Source organism: Catharus ustulatus, chromosome 1 (assembly GCF_009819885.2).
Source record: "Catharus ustulatus isolate bCatUst1 chromosome 1, bCatUst1.pri.v2, whole genome shotgun sequence".
In the NCBI taxonomy this organism is placed as follows: Eukaryota; Metazoa; Chordata; class Aves; order Passeriformes; family Turdidae; genus Catharus; species Catharus ustulatus.
Window position 1 is genome coordinate 6237685 of NC_046221.1, and position 20044 is coordinate 6257728.

The 20044-nt window shown below is 41.4% G+C and overlaps 1 protein-coding gene across 4 annotated transcripts in view; it reads left to right on the forward strand.

Moving 5' to 3' along the window:
- Positions 1-1547: 1547 nt before the first annotated feature.
- GALNT11 (polypeptide N-acetylgalactosaminyltransferase 11) overlaps positions 1548-20044 on the forward strand; it is a 47378-nt gene continuing 28881 nt past the window's right edge. Inside the window, exons 1-3 of one of the 4 annotated variants that reach the window (XM_033058895.2) lie at positions 8404-8487; positions 8878-9060; positions 17121-17453. In XM_033058895.2, the coding sequence (XP_032914786.1) occupies positions 17159-17453 (295 nt within the window). In that variant the 5' untranslated portion in view covers positions 8404-8487; positions 8878-9060; positions 17121-17158. Of the gene's footprint in view, positions 1633-8384; positions 8488-8877; positions 9061-12095; positions 12214-17120; positions 17454-20044 lie in introns of those variants that run through there. The other 3 variants (XM_033058885.1, XM_033058876.1, XM_033058905.2) reach the window with 3 other exon arrangements.

Genomic DNA, 20044 nt, shown 5'->3' on the forward strand with positions numbered 1-20044 from the left:
GCTTTCATCCTGATCCCTGCTCCCTACTTGGAATCCACCTACTAACCCCTCCACAGTCTGTAACTCCCTTTTCTCTCACTGTAGCTTCTGATTACGGATTGCCTTTTTGCCCTCTCTACTCTAATGCTGCAGCTACAGCTCTTTGACAGGTTCTGGGTTCTGCTCTATTTTTGTTATTATAAAGCACCTTGCCATAATCTCTGGATACTGGGGGCAATATCCACCAAAGAATGGGCTTGGATGTGTCAACCCAGTTTAATTTCCACTTCAATAAAATAAAATCTGCCATCTTCAAAGTTTCACTCAGGAGCTCAAGTTCTGTAATCGGGGTATTTATAAAATAAGCTCCCAGTCCTGAATATGCTGTGCAAATCTGACTGAGTTTGTTCTTAAACCTCGCCAGAGTTTACAAAACCAACATGCCTTCCAGTTTCACCCCTTTGCTTGCCAAGACTTGCCAAGTCAGTCCTGCACAAAGATGGATCTGTGGTAAGGTGGGTTTAGCATGCCAGTGGTTTGACCCTTTACTCTGGATATCAAAGATCTGAGGTTTCAGCATGACTCCCCACCTGTGAGGATGTAAATCTTGTCACTATGGAAGCACATTAACTGCCAATCTCAGGTTATTTCAGTGTTCTTGTGGTAATTTTCCTCTGCTATCTCCCTCTTCCAGCTGAAGAAACCACCCCCTCACATTCCACACAGAACTCAAATTATAGGGTGAGGGATCCACGGCTGGTCAGCCCACACATCCTCCATCAGCCTGACCTACCTGGTTTTTTGTCCCCTACAAAGCCCCTGGACGAGTACAGGGACTGGAGTATCTCTTTTATGAGGGGAGATTGCAGGAGCTGTTTGGTCTAAAGACTGAGAAGGGATCTCATTAATACACATAAGTATCTCAGACGTGGGTGCCAACAGGTGCTGGACTCTTTGTGGTGGTGCCCAGCAACAGGACAAGGAGCAATGGCCATAAACTAAAACACAAGATGAGTTAGACCTTTTCACTTTACGATGGGTAAGACCTTTTTACACTGAGGGTGGCAAAGCACTGGAACAGCTGCCCAGGGAGGTCACGGAGCCTCCCCTCGCTGGATCCAAATCCACCTGGACACATTCCTGTGTTACCTGCTCCATGTGAACCTGCCTTGGCAGGCCAGGGCTGGATGGGATCTCCAGAGATCCCTTCCGACCCACACAATTCTGTGACTGAACTTCCACCGGGCCGTTTAAGGCCGAAAATTCCGAAACAAATGCCTCGAAGGGCTGGAAAAGGCTTTAATCGTCACAGAGAGCCTCCAGACACCGTGTAAACCCGGTGGGATGAGCAGAGACATACACAACAAATCTGAGGGGAGGAGGGCAGTGAAAGCCGCACATCCACAGCCCCGCACTCCTGATTCCCCTCACAGCTCGGCAAAAGGGATGCAGGACACACCCTACAGCCGCCAGCTCTGCCCCTCATGGCTCGCCATGTTCCCCCTTGGCCCCAGCCCCGCCTGTCATGGCGGCGGAGGAGGAGGAGGAAGAGGAGGAGAACGGGGAGGAGAAGGAGGAGGAGGCAGCGGTCACATGGCGCCAGCGCCGCCACAGCGGGCGCGGGGCGGCCGAAGGGGCGATGCCACCGCCGCGGTGAGTGCGGGGCTGTGCGGGACTCGGGCCGTGCTGGGGGCGTCAGGGGAGGCGGCCCCGGCGGGGGAGCCGGCGCCAGGGTGAGGGGGTGCGGATCGGGGTCAGCGGCGGTACCGGGCTCTCTGTACACGGTGGTGCTCGGTCGTAGATTGGACTCGATGATCTCAGAGGTCTTTTCCAGCCTAACTGATTGTGTGATCCTGCTTTCCCGCCTGCCCTGAGGCTGCGGTTCTGAGCCCCGGGGCTGTCCCGGTGCGGGTCTCGGGGGAGGCTGCCCCGGCCGGGTCCCGCCTGAGCCGGCCCCTGCCTGAGGGCTCCTGGTTTAACCTGACCCCGGGGGCAGACCGAGGAGCTGCAGCGAGTTGTGCTGCACAGGATGGGACATAATGTAATTACTGTCTCTTACAGTCTTTAAATGCATGTGAAAGAGCGGCAGCAGCCCGCCTGCAGGTAGACTGAAACTCTGCAAATCTAACCCGAAGTGTGAAGGATCGGGACGTGTTGGTGTTGCTGGCGCTGCTCCGTTCATTGATTCGTTTGTAGGGCGAGGTCAGGCATTGCTTTTTGGAGCGCTGTGTGACCCCCTGAGGTGTTAAAGCTTTCTTTAAGCCTGGGAAATTTATTTTAGAACCACTTTTTACCCTTTCCCCTCCTCCCTCTCCCGCCCCGCCTCCACTCCCCCCTTGTTCTCCAGTATATACTTTTATGCAACACTGAGGCTTCTCTTCGTTTTAGCAAATATGTGTTATTCTTCGTGTGCCTGGTCTCCAGATCTTCTAGTCAGTTCATTTTTCCCATGTGGTATTTTTCTTTTCCTCTGTGTGTTAAAACTTATAAGGAAAGGTGCAGCAGAACATGCTGAAGCAAATGGACAGTCTCAGAGTTACTTGCAAGGTAGAATAAAGGGTCCCTTGCTTCCAAGAAAACAGATGGATCTGAATACACCACCAAAAGCCCTGTGCTGCTGGCAGTGGGTGGCTTAGCAGGTCAGAATTCCCTGCTGTAATGTGGTGCTGGAAGCAGATATTGTGTTTAGAATCCACCTTTCCACACAGCTATTTCACATTTGTTCACTTTGTCACAGATGTCAGCCTTAAAACTGCTGTTGAAAGTAATTAGAACACTGATGCTCTCTATTACAGCATCTCTGCCAAGCTGTATCCTGAGTTGTTTTTAATATCAGTTGCAGGGCAGCTGCAGTAGACCCTACAGGATTTTATTATATAATTAAAGTGCAGCCTGTGCTCTTCCAAAGGAATAAAAAAATGTAATGATCAAAAATCTAATGACCTGGCTTCGTTACAGTTCTGTAAACAATCAGTGTCCAGAGTATTTGGAACATTGCTTTCTGTTCAAAGGGTGGGTGAAATCTCTCTGTGCCAGCATAGTAATTGTGCAGGTGGGCAGAGCTGTTAGCACTCTGCTAACATGCCTTGTTTTTCCCTGGAAAATGTATTTCAACCTAAGATCAAAACCCTTCTGTCCTTAGAAAGAGTAGTCTGGTAACCTATAAGTTATATTAAGTATTCTTGCATGCTTTAGGAGCTAGGATCTGCTTTTTTTTTTTTTTTTTTTTTTTTCTTTTTTTTTTTTTTTTTCTTTTCTATGGATGCCTTCTTAATAGGAAACTATTCCTGGGTATCTCTGATTAGCTTAAGCTGATCCAAGTGCAGCTATGCCCAGGAAAGGATGGTACCAACCTCTTTCTGCCAGTATATTTCTGCCATGCTGCCCCATAGAGAACCTCTAAACATGTGAAATAGTCCAGCTGGGATTCCTAGGCCTCATTTTAGAACAGCATAAATGTCCAGGTGGTTCCAGATAAGAGGCTTTTGATTAACAAGCAATTGGCCTCCCCTGGTAGAACTGTCTGTGAAGAACTGCATGCTTTCTGCATAAGCTTTTCCTCATCTCTGGCTAAGATAAGCTCCTGCAGAGTTTTAGGAGCTCTTCTGCAGCAGGGAAGGAAAGGAATAACAGTGCAGCTCTAATGAGCCTTCGTCTCCCAGCCTCAGATGGGGATGCCAGCAGGCAAAGTGGCATTTGTTCTGCTGGAACAGAATCTGACTGCAGATATCAGGGCCTGTGGCCTGGCTTCTGTTATCTAATCACATTCTCAGAGGATGCAAATCAATACTGCATTATGCACAGGAGTAACACTGGATAGAGTTCCTGAAAAGTTTCTGTGTAGTTTATGAGAATGGGTGAGTCTGATCATTTTCATAGTGGTGTAAAAATAACAGAAGGTGTGATTGAAGCGCTTTAGGTGGCAGAATGCCTGGAAACAGCAGGGCAAAGGGAATGAAGATAAATTCTTGGTATTTTGAAAATTTATCTACAGAAAATAGGCTTCCTCACAGTAAGTAATGGAAACTCCAAGTTGTTAATGGTAGGTGTAAGGTGTGCATGTGCTATGGGGTCACGTGGATGAGGTCAGAAGTGTCTGAGCAGATGGTAAAAGTGGGGATTTTGGATTTTCCAGTGAGAAAGAACGGGGTGCTGTGGGGGTGAAAAGGACAGAGGCAGGATGTTTGGTTACATTCATTGAAGGTCCTGTAGAATGGCTGCAGTCTGAGCAGCCAGTAGACTGTTTGGCACTGTGGCAGCTGTGTGGGGATAACTTGAAGCAGAGAAGGGAGACTTACACTGAAGGGAAAAAGCAAAATTTCCAAGATTACAATCATTCCTTTCTGTGACTGTTGTTTATCAACTTCCTAAAGAGTTCCATCTGCCTGGTAGGTGATACTGCAGCTACAGGTATCCCAAAATCAAGCAATTTCCTTTGGTACCATTCATTTTGGAGAGACTGCTTGCTGTTGCAGAGTAAAAGTATGTTCTTGTATTTCAAGTGCAGAAGTGAATTTTTCTCAAAAAGTATTACAGAGGTGAAATCTGTTTGAATCCCTGTTAGAGTGTGGGAGTTAGATAAACTGTCTTCTTATCTAAGATTTCTTTTCAAAACATATGGGGGTTTATAGAGATGAAAGCATCTGCTGTTGCAGCTACTGTATTAATGTTTAAAGCAGTGTCAGTGTAAGGTCTCGGCTGTTCAAGCAGGGTTTTGCAGCACGAGTAAAAGCATTTGTTCAGCTCTCTTTGTGTAAGAGTCAATCGTATGCACCACATCCTTCAGCCACGTTCTAGCATGTTTCTCATGTGAGTCAGCATTGTGTAAGAATTAGTGTAAATGTTCTGTTTGAAAACTCTTTAAAAACTAGAAATCCACTGCAGCAGAAAGGTGGAAAATTAGGGAGCTAATTGTACTGTTTTGTTCAAAAATTGACTTCAACCATACTAAATTTCTGATATTTTGTTGTAGGAACTTCTGAGCTTATTCCCTGAGATGTGAAAATATGTTAAATCTGTAGATTAAATGAGGGTGTTACTGAAATGTAGAGTATGGATTAAAGTGCCTTAAAAATGTTTTTTGTGTGTTGTATCTCAGCCCTTTCTTGTGCAGTCTGGCTTGGCAGATGGATCCTTTGCATGTTTGAGACTGGAACAGCACTCAGGGGTGAATCAACTTTTCCACTGCTGACATGGATTAGAGACCCCTGATGCAGGATTTGGTGCTGCCTGCTCTGTGCTTTAGAGGGTGAACAAGAAGAGGGTGTGCAGGCCAGGGAGGAGTCCAGAGCTGCTACCCCATAGTGCTCACAGGTCTTTGATGTTTTGTGGCTCCAAGTTCAGTTGGGAGCAGGTGAGCTCTTGTGGTTTTCTATGTCATGGCAGTAGTGGCATTGCAGGTTCTGCATTTCTGAGGCTGAAGTTGGCTGTGTCTGACAAGTTCTACCTGACCAGCTCTGCTACAGAGAGTGTTTACATTTGTGCCCCAGTCTCTCTTGCCATGGAGCAGGACAAAAGTGATTCCTCTTGCTGCTCAAGAGGGAAGGAAAGTGTGCATGAGTGGCTGTTTGGGGGGTAGCTGTCTACCTGCAATAACTTTTTGTCATTCCCAAGACTTCAGCTACACAGACACTGCACCATTGAAGAAGTCAAATTTTAAATTGACAGCTAAGCTAATAAACTTGCAGAGGCATGCTGAGAGGAAGGTACCTCAGTGAAGGGTTGCTATGTGCCAGGCTGATTTAAGCAAATACTTCATGAATGTTAGAGGCATGTTCGTGGAGGTCTTTTTAGTTTGTGTAAAACCATCCAAATGTTGCTTGGCTTAATGACACAGATTTTCTTGTGCAGACAAGGATTAAACTGGATGCTTTAAACCTTGGAGGTGGCCTTAGTTAAAACACAGATAGTTTGTGCTTCCTGGAAAAGGATCTTGTTTTGATTCAAAACCCCTCTGTAGGTATTTTGACTGTTTTGCCAGTTCCTGAAGCATAGCATCAAGAACAAAGGATACCACTGTCTCTATTGATACTTCTCATACTTGGAAGTATTTTCTTTAGTTTTCCATTTCATGGAATACCTTAATTTTGTCAGTTAGCATGAATCTCTTATCTCTGGTGTCAGCAGATGTCACCTATGAACCAAGAGAAGGCCAAGTTCTGGATTGCACATTAACCTGTGCAAGCAGTGTTGGGAGGCATGGCTCCTACTGAAGTGAGAAAATTAATTTTTGATCTGCTATTCATTTTGTTGCAACATCCATGATTTCAACATCAAGATCCTGAGTATGTTTTTCTGTTAGAAACATTGGCAATAGATAAGTAGAAGGAAAGTGACCAAGAGGGGATGGAAAAGGAGTGGTCCACAACTCTTTCCTCAAAGGGATTTCTTGTGAGAAGGAAAGATTGAGTCTGTAAGATCACAGAGAAGGAATGAAAAACTAAGAAAATTAATTTTTGGCATAACTTGTAGAAGTTTGCTCTCCTTACAGGCAGTGTACAATGTTTCTGCTAGTGATTTGTTTTAATCCAACAATTAAGATATTTGCCTTAATGCATGAGGAGAGAACCAAGACATTAAGTTGCTGAGAATCTCATCAAAATCTACAGGAGAGCAAATGTTTCAACCAAAGCATCCCTTGGCTTGGTCTGGTATCTGTCCTGGTGCAGTCAATGAGTTAGAGAGAGAACACAAAGTAGATTTATATCCTTAGGATTCCTCTCTTTTATTAATGTCTAGAGACATTTGTGAGAAGATAAAAGACATGGAGAGAAATCTGTGTGCAGAAAATACTTTAGACTTCTGATGAGAGCATGAATCCAAAGCAAGAAGATTGCAGGGTCTTGGTTTATCTCAGAATTTCTTACTGGAGAAAAATCAAAGTTCCAAATTGCATGGTTATTGTGGACTTTGTGCTAAAGCTTGAGTGAAAAACTCCAAGTGATTGTTTCTGGACTTGAGAAAAGCAGGTGGATATTAAGTTCAACTCATGCTTTTAGTATTTTTTCACTTCTACTTTTTTTAAAACAATGGCCATTCACATGGAAAAACACAGGACATGGTACATTGAGGAAATCACTAGAACTGCCATCCTTAACAGCATGGAGAAATGTGACAGAGTTAAGAACTCTGAGCAGTTTACCATGAGTTAAATATTTTCCTATTAGAGGCGATCTAGGGATTTAAACTGTAACTGGTTTTAACCTCTCATCTAATTCTGGGGCTACATTTCATCTATTGTTTATATTTCTGTTTGTTTTGTTTGGTTTTTGTTGTTTGGGGTTTTTTATAACAAATAAATCCTTATGCTTATATCAGTTACTCAGGCTCCATAAAGCTGTTTGATCCTGAACAAAGTATTTTTATGTTAATTTCTGCCCATTGAAAAGGAAAACCCTGAGGAAAGAGAAATGAAGTAGGCTTGGATCGTTTGTGGGGAGTAGGCACAGAGGTCTAGGAATTCTGTAATCTGATGCTGCAGGATAAGGTGCAATGTAGCCATTCTCATTAAGGCAGTTTCCAACACTAACACAAATAGTAACATAATTGCAGCGATTTTGCATTTTATACATATTCAGGTAGAGGTTTGGGGAGTTTCCAGTGTGAGTTGACAGATGTCTTTTGTGTATTTTTTTGTATCCAGCTGTTGATATCAGTACTGAGTTCTGCACAAGTGGATGGTAGATGTCTTCTGGGATCTTTTGCAAGACCTGTGCCAAGTTTCCATAGTTAGTAGTCACAGGTTTAAAACAGACTGGTCAACCCCACTTTTTACCATTGTTCCACTCAAAAGTCCTTCAGTGAGGTCTGTTTTGTTGACAGATTTGCTGCCAGCTTTTTTTTTTGTCAGGAGAGTTGCACAAACAAAGCCTGATTTTTAAAATTTTTTTGAGAATTCATTTTTTTTAAGAATTTGAAAATGTGTTTTCACTTTCCTTGTAAAAGACTGGAAAAAAGCCCAAAACACTTTTGATGAAAATTTCTGAAAATGAACAGAAAACTTACATAGAAAAATTTGGTCAAAATATGAAAACCTTATGAAGTTCTTAGAGATTTGGAAAATGAGGAGTAAGGGAGTTTTTGTACAACTTAATGACCATTTTCTCCAGCATTACTGTGCTCTAGTGATGATGAGGAATGTTACTGATTGATTATGTGAGTGGCAGGAAGATGACCATGTGTGTATTGCCAAATTCATGGATTGATATACGGATCATGCAGCAGCTGAAAAAACATAATAAAAGAGATGTGAAAAATAATTACAAACAGAAAGATATATTGATGATTCTGGGGCAGTGAATACAGCCAAATATGCAGCATGGGTGTCCTCAGAACCATCCAAACTGCTTGTTTCCCCATTCCCAGTCAGGACTTGCAAGCAACAAAGTGTTAAGTTTCTGGCTCAGCAGTTCATTGTTCGCTGGGAATGAAGACACCGCTGCTGCTGCAGTCAATGTGCTCTCCCTGTGTAACCTTGCTCTGCTTTAGTGCCGACTCTTCTGGAAAAAGGTGAGGGTTCTACAGTTCAGCTGTTCCTGTAGAAGTGTCACTAATCTAATTATTTTGCATGAATCTGCATTTTTGTTATTTCAGTGCGCTTTGAAGGGGTAGAACTTGAGGAGCAGCCAAGCAGATTTTTAAACGTTTAGGAAAGGTATTAAGCAGCTTATTTGTGTGTAGATGACCTTGTAAGCTCTCTTACATTCTGCATTTGTATATAGTGCTGAAGGGTTGTTAAACTAATATTTAGATGCATGGATCTTTAATGTGAGAGAGGTGCAATGAAGAACAACTTGTAGGGTGTTTAACCTTGCTGTTTTCTAAGCTCTGTGAAGAAGGAAGGGGCTGTATTACAAAATGCATTGCAGATTGCTTTGGAGGCATTCTGGCTTTTTTCAGAGCTGGTTTTATTGATGAAAAGAGAATCTTGGTTGTTTGAATTAGAAGAAAGTATTTGTCAGCAACAAAGAAGGCTGAAGGTATTTTTAGGACTCCGGGAATGGCATGACATGTATTTGTGTGCCAGATGGCTTAAAGGAACATCCAACCCAGCAGCCCACAGAGCGTTTGTCATGGGGATAGGTAAGAATGGCTTTCTTATAACTGTGCTTTGGGAAATAAGCTTTATTTTGGAGGTGAATGAGGACACTGCAGCAGCCTGAAACTGTGTACTGTATAGCGCTTATTTACCCAGAATTGAGAGCTAGGATTTTAGTAAGCTAGTATTTCTAATCCAATAGTCCTTGTTTTCCCTAATCAGGCTGGGCTATTATGTTACTTTTCTAGATGCAATGTTGTACCACTGGTTGTAACTAAACCTGGTGTTCTTTTCAGCTGTTAGTTAACATGAGATCCTGACTTACTAAAGCTTTTTCTTTCCAAAACTTGTAACTGCTTTTTCCATTAAAATTGGGTCCTTAAATTAGAGCCCTTGTGAAATACACTCACGTCATGGAGTGGAGTAATATGTGTGGAGAAAGGAATCCTTTATCAATTAGGGAAAAAGCCAATATGTTTTATTGTTGACAAAGAAGGGGAAGATGTTACTGCAGAAGATCCTTGAGCATTTCTGTAAGGGTGCCTTTTTTGGAAATGCAAGTAGTTAAAGGGGGAATTTTGCATTTTATTATAAAAAAACCAAAGTGTGTGCATACACTCGGAATGGCATCCTGCTAAGTAAAACTTTTTTACTGGAGTTGAGAAATTCCAAAAAGCTTGATAAGCAAATTTATGTTCCTAGGGAAGTTGTTTCAATGTATAGTTCACAGATTTGAAAATGATACTATGCAGTGTTTAGACATCTCTGGTTAAAGCCCAAAAACTGAAATACAAATTAGTATATGAGTGAGTCATTTGACACTGGAAAAGTAGTGAGGGCTGAGAACATAAAGACTTAACAAGATGACTTTTTAAATTTGTCCTAAAACACTTAAAGCTTTTCAGATTTCATATACTCAGAGTATAGTTTCATTGGTCTTCAACAATTCATGCAAATAATCTGTCTTTCTTTATCTTTAAAATATAATGAATACTGTTGGTATTTTAAGATTATCTGTAAAGTGTTGCTCAAGATTTTGTATTCATTCCAGGAGGATTTATTTTAGGTGGTATGACATAGATTTGTATATCTGTGCTGAAATGACTAAACTATTTGCTCTCAAAACTTTGAAAGTTGAATTTAGAAGGGACTTGCAGAGGCTGATTAAAAATAGATCTTAATATGTCATCTCATTAAAATGAATGGGAACAGTGGTCTTATGCAAGAGGACAGCCTGTGGTCCACAGGATATTTCTGTGAATGAGTGTTGGTGTGACTGAACATTAACATTAACATGATTTAACATTAATCTTTTTTAGTTCTTTCTTTCTCCTACCTTGCACCTCACTAAATAGCCTGGGTCTGTTTTCTTGGTAACATCCCGGTAGCAACAGGCTGCTATTTTAGTTCTCATCCTAAAGCTGTCTCTTCTGCTGGCTGAGGGAGCTCAGCATCCTGAGTTCTCACAGGGCAAGTGTTCCAGCCTGTGACTGTCTTGGTGGCCTTTCAGTGAACTCAGTCCAGTTTCCTGATGTCTGTCTGGTACTGGCAAATCCCTCCTTGGCTGCTGTCCTCTGCCTGTGGTCGCAGGGAGCTGTGGAATTGCACTCCTGGGTCAGCTGCCTGTGCTCCTGTGTCCATCCCTCACTCTCCTTGCTGCAGGGCTGTGCTCTGGCTCAGGCTTAACCAGACCTTGTCTGCTCCTTGTCTGCAGAGCTGTTCCTCAGGCTGTGCCAGCAGCCGCAGAGTTTCCCTGTCCCAGGTGCAGGACTTTGCTTCTGTCCTTGCTGAATGTCATGATTTAGGTTCCTGTAGGCCCAACCTGTCTTTACATGAGTAGCTACCTGCCTGTATTCTGTCAAAAAAACCCACTTAATTCATAAAGTGCAATCACCCATCCCTCTGTAAGGTCAAAAATTAATGGTGGTTTTTAATTAAAAGCAAACTGGTAGGTACATCCAATTTAGCGATAAAACAGTCCTGTAGGAGGGTTTTTTAAGAAGGAGTTAAATTGGCTTAGATTCTGGAGCACATGAAACACTTTTATTTGGAAGTATCTATTACTTTTGCTCTAGCTGTATACTCAGTGGATGTTGCTCCTAGTGATGTATATTGTATCTGAAGAAAAAGCTGCCTGAGGTGTCCCTTTTTCATCTTGTTTGTCTACTAACTGTGGCTTTCCTGAGGAGAGAGAATCTAATGGAAAGGTTGCCTGGAAAAAAATAATTCTCATGCAAGTGCAGAAGGTGTGTGAATGGCATCTGTTTGTGTGATAAGTGTGTATTATTGCAGTACTACTTCTTCCTGATATGGCCTCTGTTCTTTGCACTGTTAATACTGTTGTTTGTTAGTGATTCAACCAGTAAATTGGAAAGCTTGTTCATGGGTAGTATAACATCTTGGAGGCCAAGAAATGTAAGAAGAGTTAAGGCTATTAACAGAGAAAAGTTACATTTGTGAGTAGTGTTGTTTAATATTCTTGTCTTCTGCTGCCCCCAAAAAATAAGAACGTAAAAATTAGAAGCATTTATAGAAGGTCATGCAGCAAATTATCCTAATACTCTGTAGAAAGATAAAGTAGATAGATGATGGTATTTTTTTGGTAGAATGCTCTTTTAAAATGAAGATTATACACATATTTTCCTTGCCTCAATATAGTTCCAAAATACACAGGTAGTCTTGCAGTGGACCCGGGTAGTATGAGTTGTGTATCTGTCTTTAAGGTTTTCTCAAATAATTTTTACTCCTATTTCAAAAATCTTGAGGTTAGCCTGATCCTCCATTTGACCTCTGACAAACATGAGTTCTGGCACAGTTATGAAATATCTACTCATACGGTGTGTTTACTAAACTGCTGAGGTTAATCCAAGCAGATGTCAGTGCTTAAGCAGTGGCAGGTCATAGAGTCTGTAGCAAATCATTGCTCTTTAAGCCAAAATATTGTGGATTGTGGTTGACCTTTTTTGCTTCCTTTAAAAATAACCAAGTCCAACACATTGGGCCAATGTTACTGAGAGCTGTGCAGGTTACTAACAACAAACCCTCCTGGGCTCTGAGGGGGAACACAGTTGTATCCTTGTTGGGCCAGTTATTAAATGAATGTAAATGTTCCTGGGCTTGATGTATGAAATGGATGTCAGGGTGGTGGTGTAAGGCTGCTGAAAGGAGCTGCTGTGACATGAAAAGCCCATTGCACAGTGAGTACTGCAGCTCAGGTCTGACAGGTGGCTCCTGGAGAGTTTTTCAGCTTTGTGATTGATTGAATTTAAGATCCTTTTATTGAGTTCCTAATATTTAGCCTTTATAGTTCTTCTAAAAAACCCCAAAATAATTATTTACTGCTTGTGCAAGAAACTGGGACTTGTGTACTTGAATTTGTGGAAATTAGAGAGAATTATTTTACTTCTGGCATTTCTGGTATGTGGGTCTGCAAACTCAATTCCAAAGCTTTGCCAAAGGAAAACTGTCATGCAATAAATACATGGCAGTCAAAACAGAGCAACAAGAGAGACACTGAAAGGCTGAATATTTGGTTAGAAATTTTCAGAACTGTTCCTTTCAGTCTTGGTCTCTTCTGAGCTAATGGAGGCAGCTTCTAAGATATGTTTTTTCCTTTCTTGCCTCCAAACTGGATTGGAATTTCCTGATGTAGGAGATACTGCCACCTTGGATGATTTGTGTTTGTCATGTTGAAGTGTCTCTGGATTCCTGAGTACACCAGAGTGAAGAGCCATGAACTCCATGCATCTCTAGGGCATGAGAACAAATGCCTGTAAAATATTTAAAGGTGTTATCATTTATTGCTTGCTCTGGAAGCTCCTATCTTGCCAAGGGAAAGGAAATGCCTTCTGTTTATTCTGGATGTTCTTTACTACTTGGGTTTTTGGAAAGGAGAATTGCTTGAGTTTTTTTTTTTTTTTACTTTTGGCAGCTGTACTGCTTTTCAGAAAGGAAGGGGAGATGCATGATAGACCATCAAGCCTAGTCTCTTTCCAGGAAAATTTGTGAGGAATTGTATTGTGAAACAATTCTTCTTGCTATGTTTAAATCATGGATTAATAATTTGTGGCATTTAGTGGTTTTGTTTGCACTTGAATAAATAAATAGAAAAGGGTTTTAACTGTACTGTCCAAATAGGAATTTATTGGTGACTGGACTTGTTGTTACAGTATTGCATAGGTGAAAATTATTCTTATGAGGCCATTGGTTGTCTGAATAATACAATTCTGCCTTTTTTTTTTCCTAATTTCAGTTGTTTCTATCTAACTGGTCAAACCTGCCAGCTGTGCTTGCATTAGCAGAGCTTTAGGCTGTTGAGTTAAAAATACATATAATCTGTTTTTTTCATGCAGCATGTATCAGGACTGAGAAAGATCCCAATACTTTGGATTTGAAAGGCATGTCCTTTGCATCTCATGTATTCAGGAACAGGTTTTTTCTATTTAAGAAAAAAAAATGAGGAAGAAATAAAGAAGGATTTGGCTTTGCTTAAGTTTCAAATCCTTCTTGGGAAAACCAACTGGGAGAGAATAGATGTTTAAGATGCTCATCAAGGTATTGTGACCATCCATAGACTGAGACAGTCATTGGGTGAATTGGCAAAATGTATTTCCTGGAAGACTTCACAACTGGAGACCAAAGGAATATGGACAGAGTAAGACTTTGATTCACTGTGTCTGCATGGCAGGAGGTCATGGATAGGGAGATGGCTGAGGTAAGAGTCAAGGCTTGAGTGTCAGTCTCTGTGAACTGAATGTCACTCCTGTGTGTGTGCCCAGCTGCAACCTACTCTCCTTCTCCCTCTGGCACTTACCAAAGTGGGTTTTTTTTAGTTGCACACTGAAATGAGTGCAGGGATTCTTGTTTCTTGGTATGTTGAGGAGGGACAGAAATACATTCATGTGATTGTGCTATGTGTGTGTAGAAATGTAGGGCTGGAAAGGTTCTCTTGGTTCCTCGGGGCAGATCCTGAGCAGGACTGATGTGGCTGGAGACTTGGAAACCTCTTCTGGCCTAAAGCACATCTGTAAGAAGTCAGTCAACCAAAAACTGTATAGCTGGAGTGTGTAGCTCTGACATAGATCATGCTGCTTAAATGGTAGAAGTGGTTGAAATCCAAAGGACAGTGTTTGTGTAAATGTGTAGGTGAATAAAGTAAACAAATAAACTTCAAGGTGTTTTTCATACACAGGGTTAACTTTTTTTTTCTGTTCTGCCTTCAGGATGGTCTACATAGTGAGTCTGTATTTTCCTGCCAAATAAATTACCAAATGTCTTGGTTGAATAGCAAGGTACTAAATGGGCACAGGCTGTGCATTGTGGAGGTTCTGTCATTTGATTTAAATGCAATATTTCAACATCTTTATCATTTTACAAAATGTCAGAATGGTAAAGGAGAGGAAAAGAAAGTGAATCAGATCTAGCAAGGATCAGGTGGAAATAATACGTGGTTTATTTAGCTTTGGTTTGCATTTGTTGCTTTTGTAGCAGTAGCCAAGCATGAGCCTTTAGCCTGGTCAGAGATGGAAGGGATGTACAGCAATGTCCTCACTCTGGTGATTAGTAATTTATCCTGTCCTCTTTAATCTGAGTGTGCCTGATGTCAGACTTTAACCTTACTGTGGCTGGAAGTGCCACAGCAGCAGGTGTAGCTCTGAGCTATGAAAGAGATGCAAAGAACTAGGGAAATATTTAATCCATGAGGAATTCTGTCTGTCTGTCTTCTGACTGTTACCAGAGGTAGAATAGATTGTTTTTTCTGCGCAAGCTGCAGTGTAGAGGTATCCTTAAACAACTCTGAAATGAAAAGGTTCCTTCTCTGTTGTAGTAATTTTTATCTTACTAGGACAGTTGTGTCAGTGTCAGTGCATATTAGGATTGTCCATCTGTGTTACCATAGTGAATGGAAAAACACCTCCAGCAGTTTTTGAGGAGCAGTATGTTAGGCTTGGACAAATCTCACCGCAGATGACCTTCTGGTGGCCATGCAAAAAGAACCTGGCAAGCACCCAGATCCTCTTTTCTGGAGAAGCATTAATTGTCTGTAAACTGCCGAGCAAGAAGAATTATTGTAGTGAGAGGATGTAAGTGTTTATCTGCTCCTGCTCCTCTGCAGCCTCACAAGCCTTTTATGAGCCAAGGTTCACCTTGGTGTGGTTGTGTTAGCACAGGGTGTGAGGCACTGGGGATTGTTCATCTGTACTTCTCTAGCCGGTAAACCTGTTCTGCTAGCAAAAATGAGGATTTTCGTCAATCATTTCTGCCCCAGAGCATTCGGTGCCTAATTTCATGGCTTTGCAGTTAAGCAGTGAGATTTCTGTGTGACAGTGTTAGAGCCTGTTTCACAGAGAGTGCAATTCATCTGTATGCACAGGGTCAGCCTGAGATTTAAACCCTGTGTGAAACCTTTTTAAGCTCCTTGGGCTCAACTGCTCTGTGGATTGTTGCCTTGCAGAAGTGAGGGAGTTTGACATGGTAAGAACAATGGGGAAATTATTTTTGAGGAGGATGGGGTTTGGTTTTTTTGCTTTATTCTGTGGATATTTTATTTTCAGGAGATGAAGATCTGCTGCAGTCTGGGAAATGTAAGCTTTAATTTTGACATATATTCTTTTTGGATGCAAGTCACTAAGGACTCAGAATTACACTGTCAAAGTAAATGGTGTCTTTATAATGTTCTTTGGGATCACTAACAACTTCTACCTTTATTTAATGGTTTCCCATATTGAGAAGGAATAATTTGTGTGTACTTGTAAATGTTCTGTTATGTTCTTTGCCAGACTGACCTGAAAACTTCTGGTAGTTTCTGTCTTTTTGGGTAGTTTGAAAAGTGCATTAGCATAAATTAGTGACTCACACCCCAATATTTGTTTTCCTAAAATAAAAGTTTTGCTGACTAAAAGGTGGTTAAATTACTACATGACTTTTTGTTTTGAATTTATTGTGGTTACATAGTGACAGAAGAAATCAAATTCTTGAGTCAGCATTTTTACCCCTGAGTTAGGGGAACAGATTTGTATAGTTTTTAAGGCATGTGGTTTTTTTTGTTATTATAGGGGTGTTTTTTGTGTGTTGTTTGTAGCTTCTGTTTTGTTGGGTTTGGTTGGTTTAGTTGGGTTTCTTTTGCAGGGTGGGGGGAGGATGTTGAGCCTTTTTTGGATTTGGAGAACTCCAGAAAGTCTACCCTGTTCTCCTGGCACATAAGTAAAATATTTTCACCAGCTCCATTTGCTTTACTTCACAACTTTGTTTATGACAGTAATTTTCAGTATAGCTTGGGAAAATTGTCTTGTGGATGTCTAAAGTGAAACTCTAGTCTGATTGCTGCTTCCTTCCAACTCTAGATGGGCATCTCCTCCAGGGAATATGAAAGATTTTCTGGAGTCTGCAGAGGCCTGGTAGAACCCAGTAAATTACTTCAGAGCTTTTCCTTCTTTTCCTGTCCCATCTATCTTCTTTCTGTGGAGAAGATTATCTGTAAACATGACTATCTTGGTGCTGTGTGTTGTTTAGTTGCACTCCATGTTTTCTGGAACTGCTGGGACACTCATGAGGGCTGTTCTTAAATTTGGGGAAAGGAGAACTGAACCCAGGTAGTTTTTTTGAATCAGTCGTCTCTCATTCCATGTTTTAAGATAGAATCTGAGCTACAAAAATGGATACACGTGCACCTACTCTTGGGCAACTGGCTCACAGTGGCCCTTGGCAAGGGGACCTCCAGATGTCATTTCCAGCCAAAACAGTTCCATGAAGAATCAATTCCATTTGTATAGTATATTTAATTATGTATAGATGTTTAATTCAAGGCAGCCATACTAGAAATATACTGTTGTGGAAAAGAGATGATTATATAAATATTCTGGATAAAATGAATCATTTTTGCCTTTAATTGTGTCACTGGGCTCTTAGTGATTGTTTGCTCCTTATTTTAAAGCAGTGGTATCCACATTAAATGTGGTCACGTTCACTTCTCAAGTTCTGAAGGTCTGTGTTGAAAGTTTAAATTCTAAAAATCATTTAATGGAGAAGTAACCTATTGAATGTATTTTGTAATGTATAAGTAACAGGCAGCACTCCCAAAATGTGTGTTTTCACTCTTTTTCAGGTAATTGAGAATGGGCCCTCAAGGATGCTGAGTCTACAATGGGAAGTGTCACACTTCGCTATTTCTGCTATGGGTGCCTCTTCACATCCGTGACCTGGACACTTCTGCTCTTTGTTTATTTCAACTTCAGTGAAGAGAACCAATCCTTCAAGAATGTGCCCATCAAGGGGCTGGAACCTCAGAGGCCATTCCCAAAAAAATTCTACCCCCGTTTTACACGGGGGCCGGTTCATATAGCTGAATTGCAACAGAAAGAGAATAAAATAGGAAATTCTTTTGGAAATCATATCCAGGATCCAGTTAAGGGGGAGATAGAATTCTCTCCTGAAATGGGTAAGTGGTTTTCAGGGGTTTCAGTGACAGCCTTACTAAAACAGCAGGAGAAATTAGATAGTTTTCTGTTAGAAAAAAAAAATCTCAGGGAAAGTGTATAATGAAGAAATTTTGTTAGTCAAAATGCAGGTGGTAGTCATGGCTCTCTTCATTAGGGATTACTTGAAATTTATTTTCCAGTGCTTAACCCAAAATACATTCTTCCTATCACTTATATCTATGCTGTTTGCTGATGAAGACTTGGTTGCAGCAGGGTCTGCTCTTGATGAACTAAATCTTGCTTTCAGAAGCTTCAGTCTGTGCTTGTTTCATACCTTACTCCTGTATTAATTGGGCTCAAATACATAAGCTTTAATTAGCTACAGAGAAACTCTACTTACATGCAGTAATTAAAAATAGCTTGATATCAATAAACAATTAAGAGGACCCATTGATTTGGAGAATATGCTTGGAATATGACTTAATCTACAAGAAATGCATGTAGGACAAACTTACAATGCAAGCTTGAGGTGACAATGGTTAGAGCCAAATTCTGCTTCCTTTGTACCAGCAAAGGTCTGTATGTTTCACTAGAGCATGTTTCATCAATGAGGTGATTTACTTTTGTGTTGCAAATTAAAATGCTTTGTGTGTTCTAGTGCTCACAGCATGTTCACTGCTGTGTTTGGATGTGCAAATGTTGTGTGCTTGCTTAAAGCTTGGTTTGAGTCTGTAGGCAGAAGTGTCATGGCAGAGTGTTGGGCTATTGGTTTCTGCTGCTGCTTTGTGAAATACAGCACAGAAACCTTCCTAGCCAGGGTTTAATGCTCAGATCTCAGTGAAGTCCCCTGTCATGACTGTGGATGAATGGTGAATCATGAGCTTCATGAGTTAATAGACCTTTACCAAACTTCACTTTCTGAGTTGGTCATTAGACCTGTGTGAGTATGTTAGAAGAATGGCAGTTCATGTTGCCCTGTGGCATCACAAGTGTTTTTCAGTTCACTGCAAAAACCTGAGTGCCAAGTGTGATGAAGGCCAGTCCAGAGCTGGCTATTTCTTTCCAACTATTCATCTGGGCCAGGAAAGAAATGGAGCTTTTTAACTGAGAAGTCCTTTGATCTTCAAACCAAGTGACTGGTTTGGTTGGTGAAAGCCAAGGGGAGTTACAGTGCCAGGATAAATTCTACAGGAATCATCAGAAGACAGCTCCTAAGATGAGGTGGTGTAGGAAATGGCTTCCTGAAATCTGTGTAGAGTAGGACAGTGAGATACACACAAACAAAAAAAAACAAAAAAGTGAAAGGAAAGTTGGTGTATGGTAGTCAAAACCAAGCTGTCGTCTGGTAGATCAATCTACCTTTCCTTTTTTATTAATCTGTGAGAGCCACATAACACCGCTGAAGTAAAGCTTAAACTGATGATTTGATTGCAAGCCCCTTATTTTCCAAGGGCTTCTATCTGCTGTTTGAACTGAAATCTTTCAGGTCTTTTGCATGCATTTGATATTGTTCTTCATGAGAAGGTTTTAAAAATAATAGCACTCCTTGAATATATTCATAAGATCAGAAAAATGTAGTTAGTGGTTGGTTATGGACGGATTGTAGAATGAAACATTTGGGATGTGTTTTAAGCTCATGCTTGGTATGAAGAAAACATTTTAAGGTGACCACAGTACATTGTGCCGCTGATTATGCCAGAATAATGGAGCTGGATGTCTGAACTAAGCAGCTGGAGATGTTCCTTTGGAAATGGATGTGTTCCATTAGAGGACTGAGTGAGCCCTTGAGGCTGCTAGGGCTGGGGGGAGTTTGCTGTTTACTGCCACAGTAAACAGACCCCATTCCTACCCCTACAGCACAGCTCATGCACAGTGGGAGCACTCATCTGTGAGCAGCACAGCCAGTCACAAGACATGGTGTGGCTGTGTCCCACATACCTCATCTGTCACTACCCAGCACTTCCCACTTGGTCCTGCACAAATGTCAGGGCATTTACTTGTGAGCTGTTTGATAATGTGACTGTACTGCCACTGCTGAACTTGAGACTGAAAGCCACAGGGTGGTAAATGTAAATGGTGGGAATGTGGATGCATGGAATTCCCTACAGAATGTCACCTGGTACCTGTAGGTAGACTTTATCATTGAAACATAGCTGTGCTCCAAAGGCCCAGATGGATTACTTGTTTTGAAGCTTTTTTCCATTTCAAACTTTTAAAATCGTGTTTAATCCAACTCATTTTCTCCAGGTTTGATCTCAGCTGGTGAAAATGGGAGAACACAAAGTGTGGAGACAGGCTGAGAGGATTTAGTTTATTCTGCCTCAGAGAGAAGGCTGAGGGGTGAGATTTTATTGCTGTCAGCAGCAGCTGAATAGGAGGCTGCAGGGAAGATGGAGACAGGCTCCTTCCAGAGTGCATGGGATTATTTTAAGAAATTGGAGTGAGGGCATTTCAGTTATAGAAGAGGAAAAATGTTTTCAGTGTGATGGTGGTCAAATGCTTGAACAGGGAAATAAGAGGTTGTAGAATCTCAGTCTTTGGAGATACTGAAGGCTTTCAAAACTTAACTACACTGGTTCTGGGCAATCTGATCTAGCTGGACCTGCTTTTG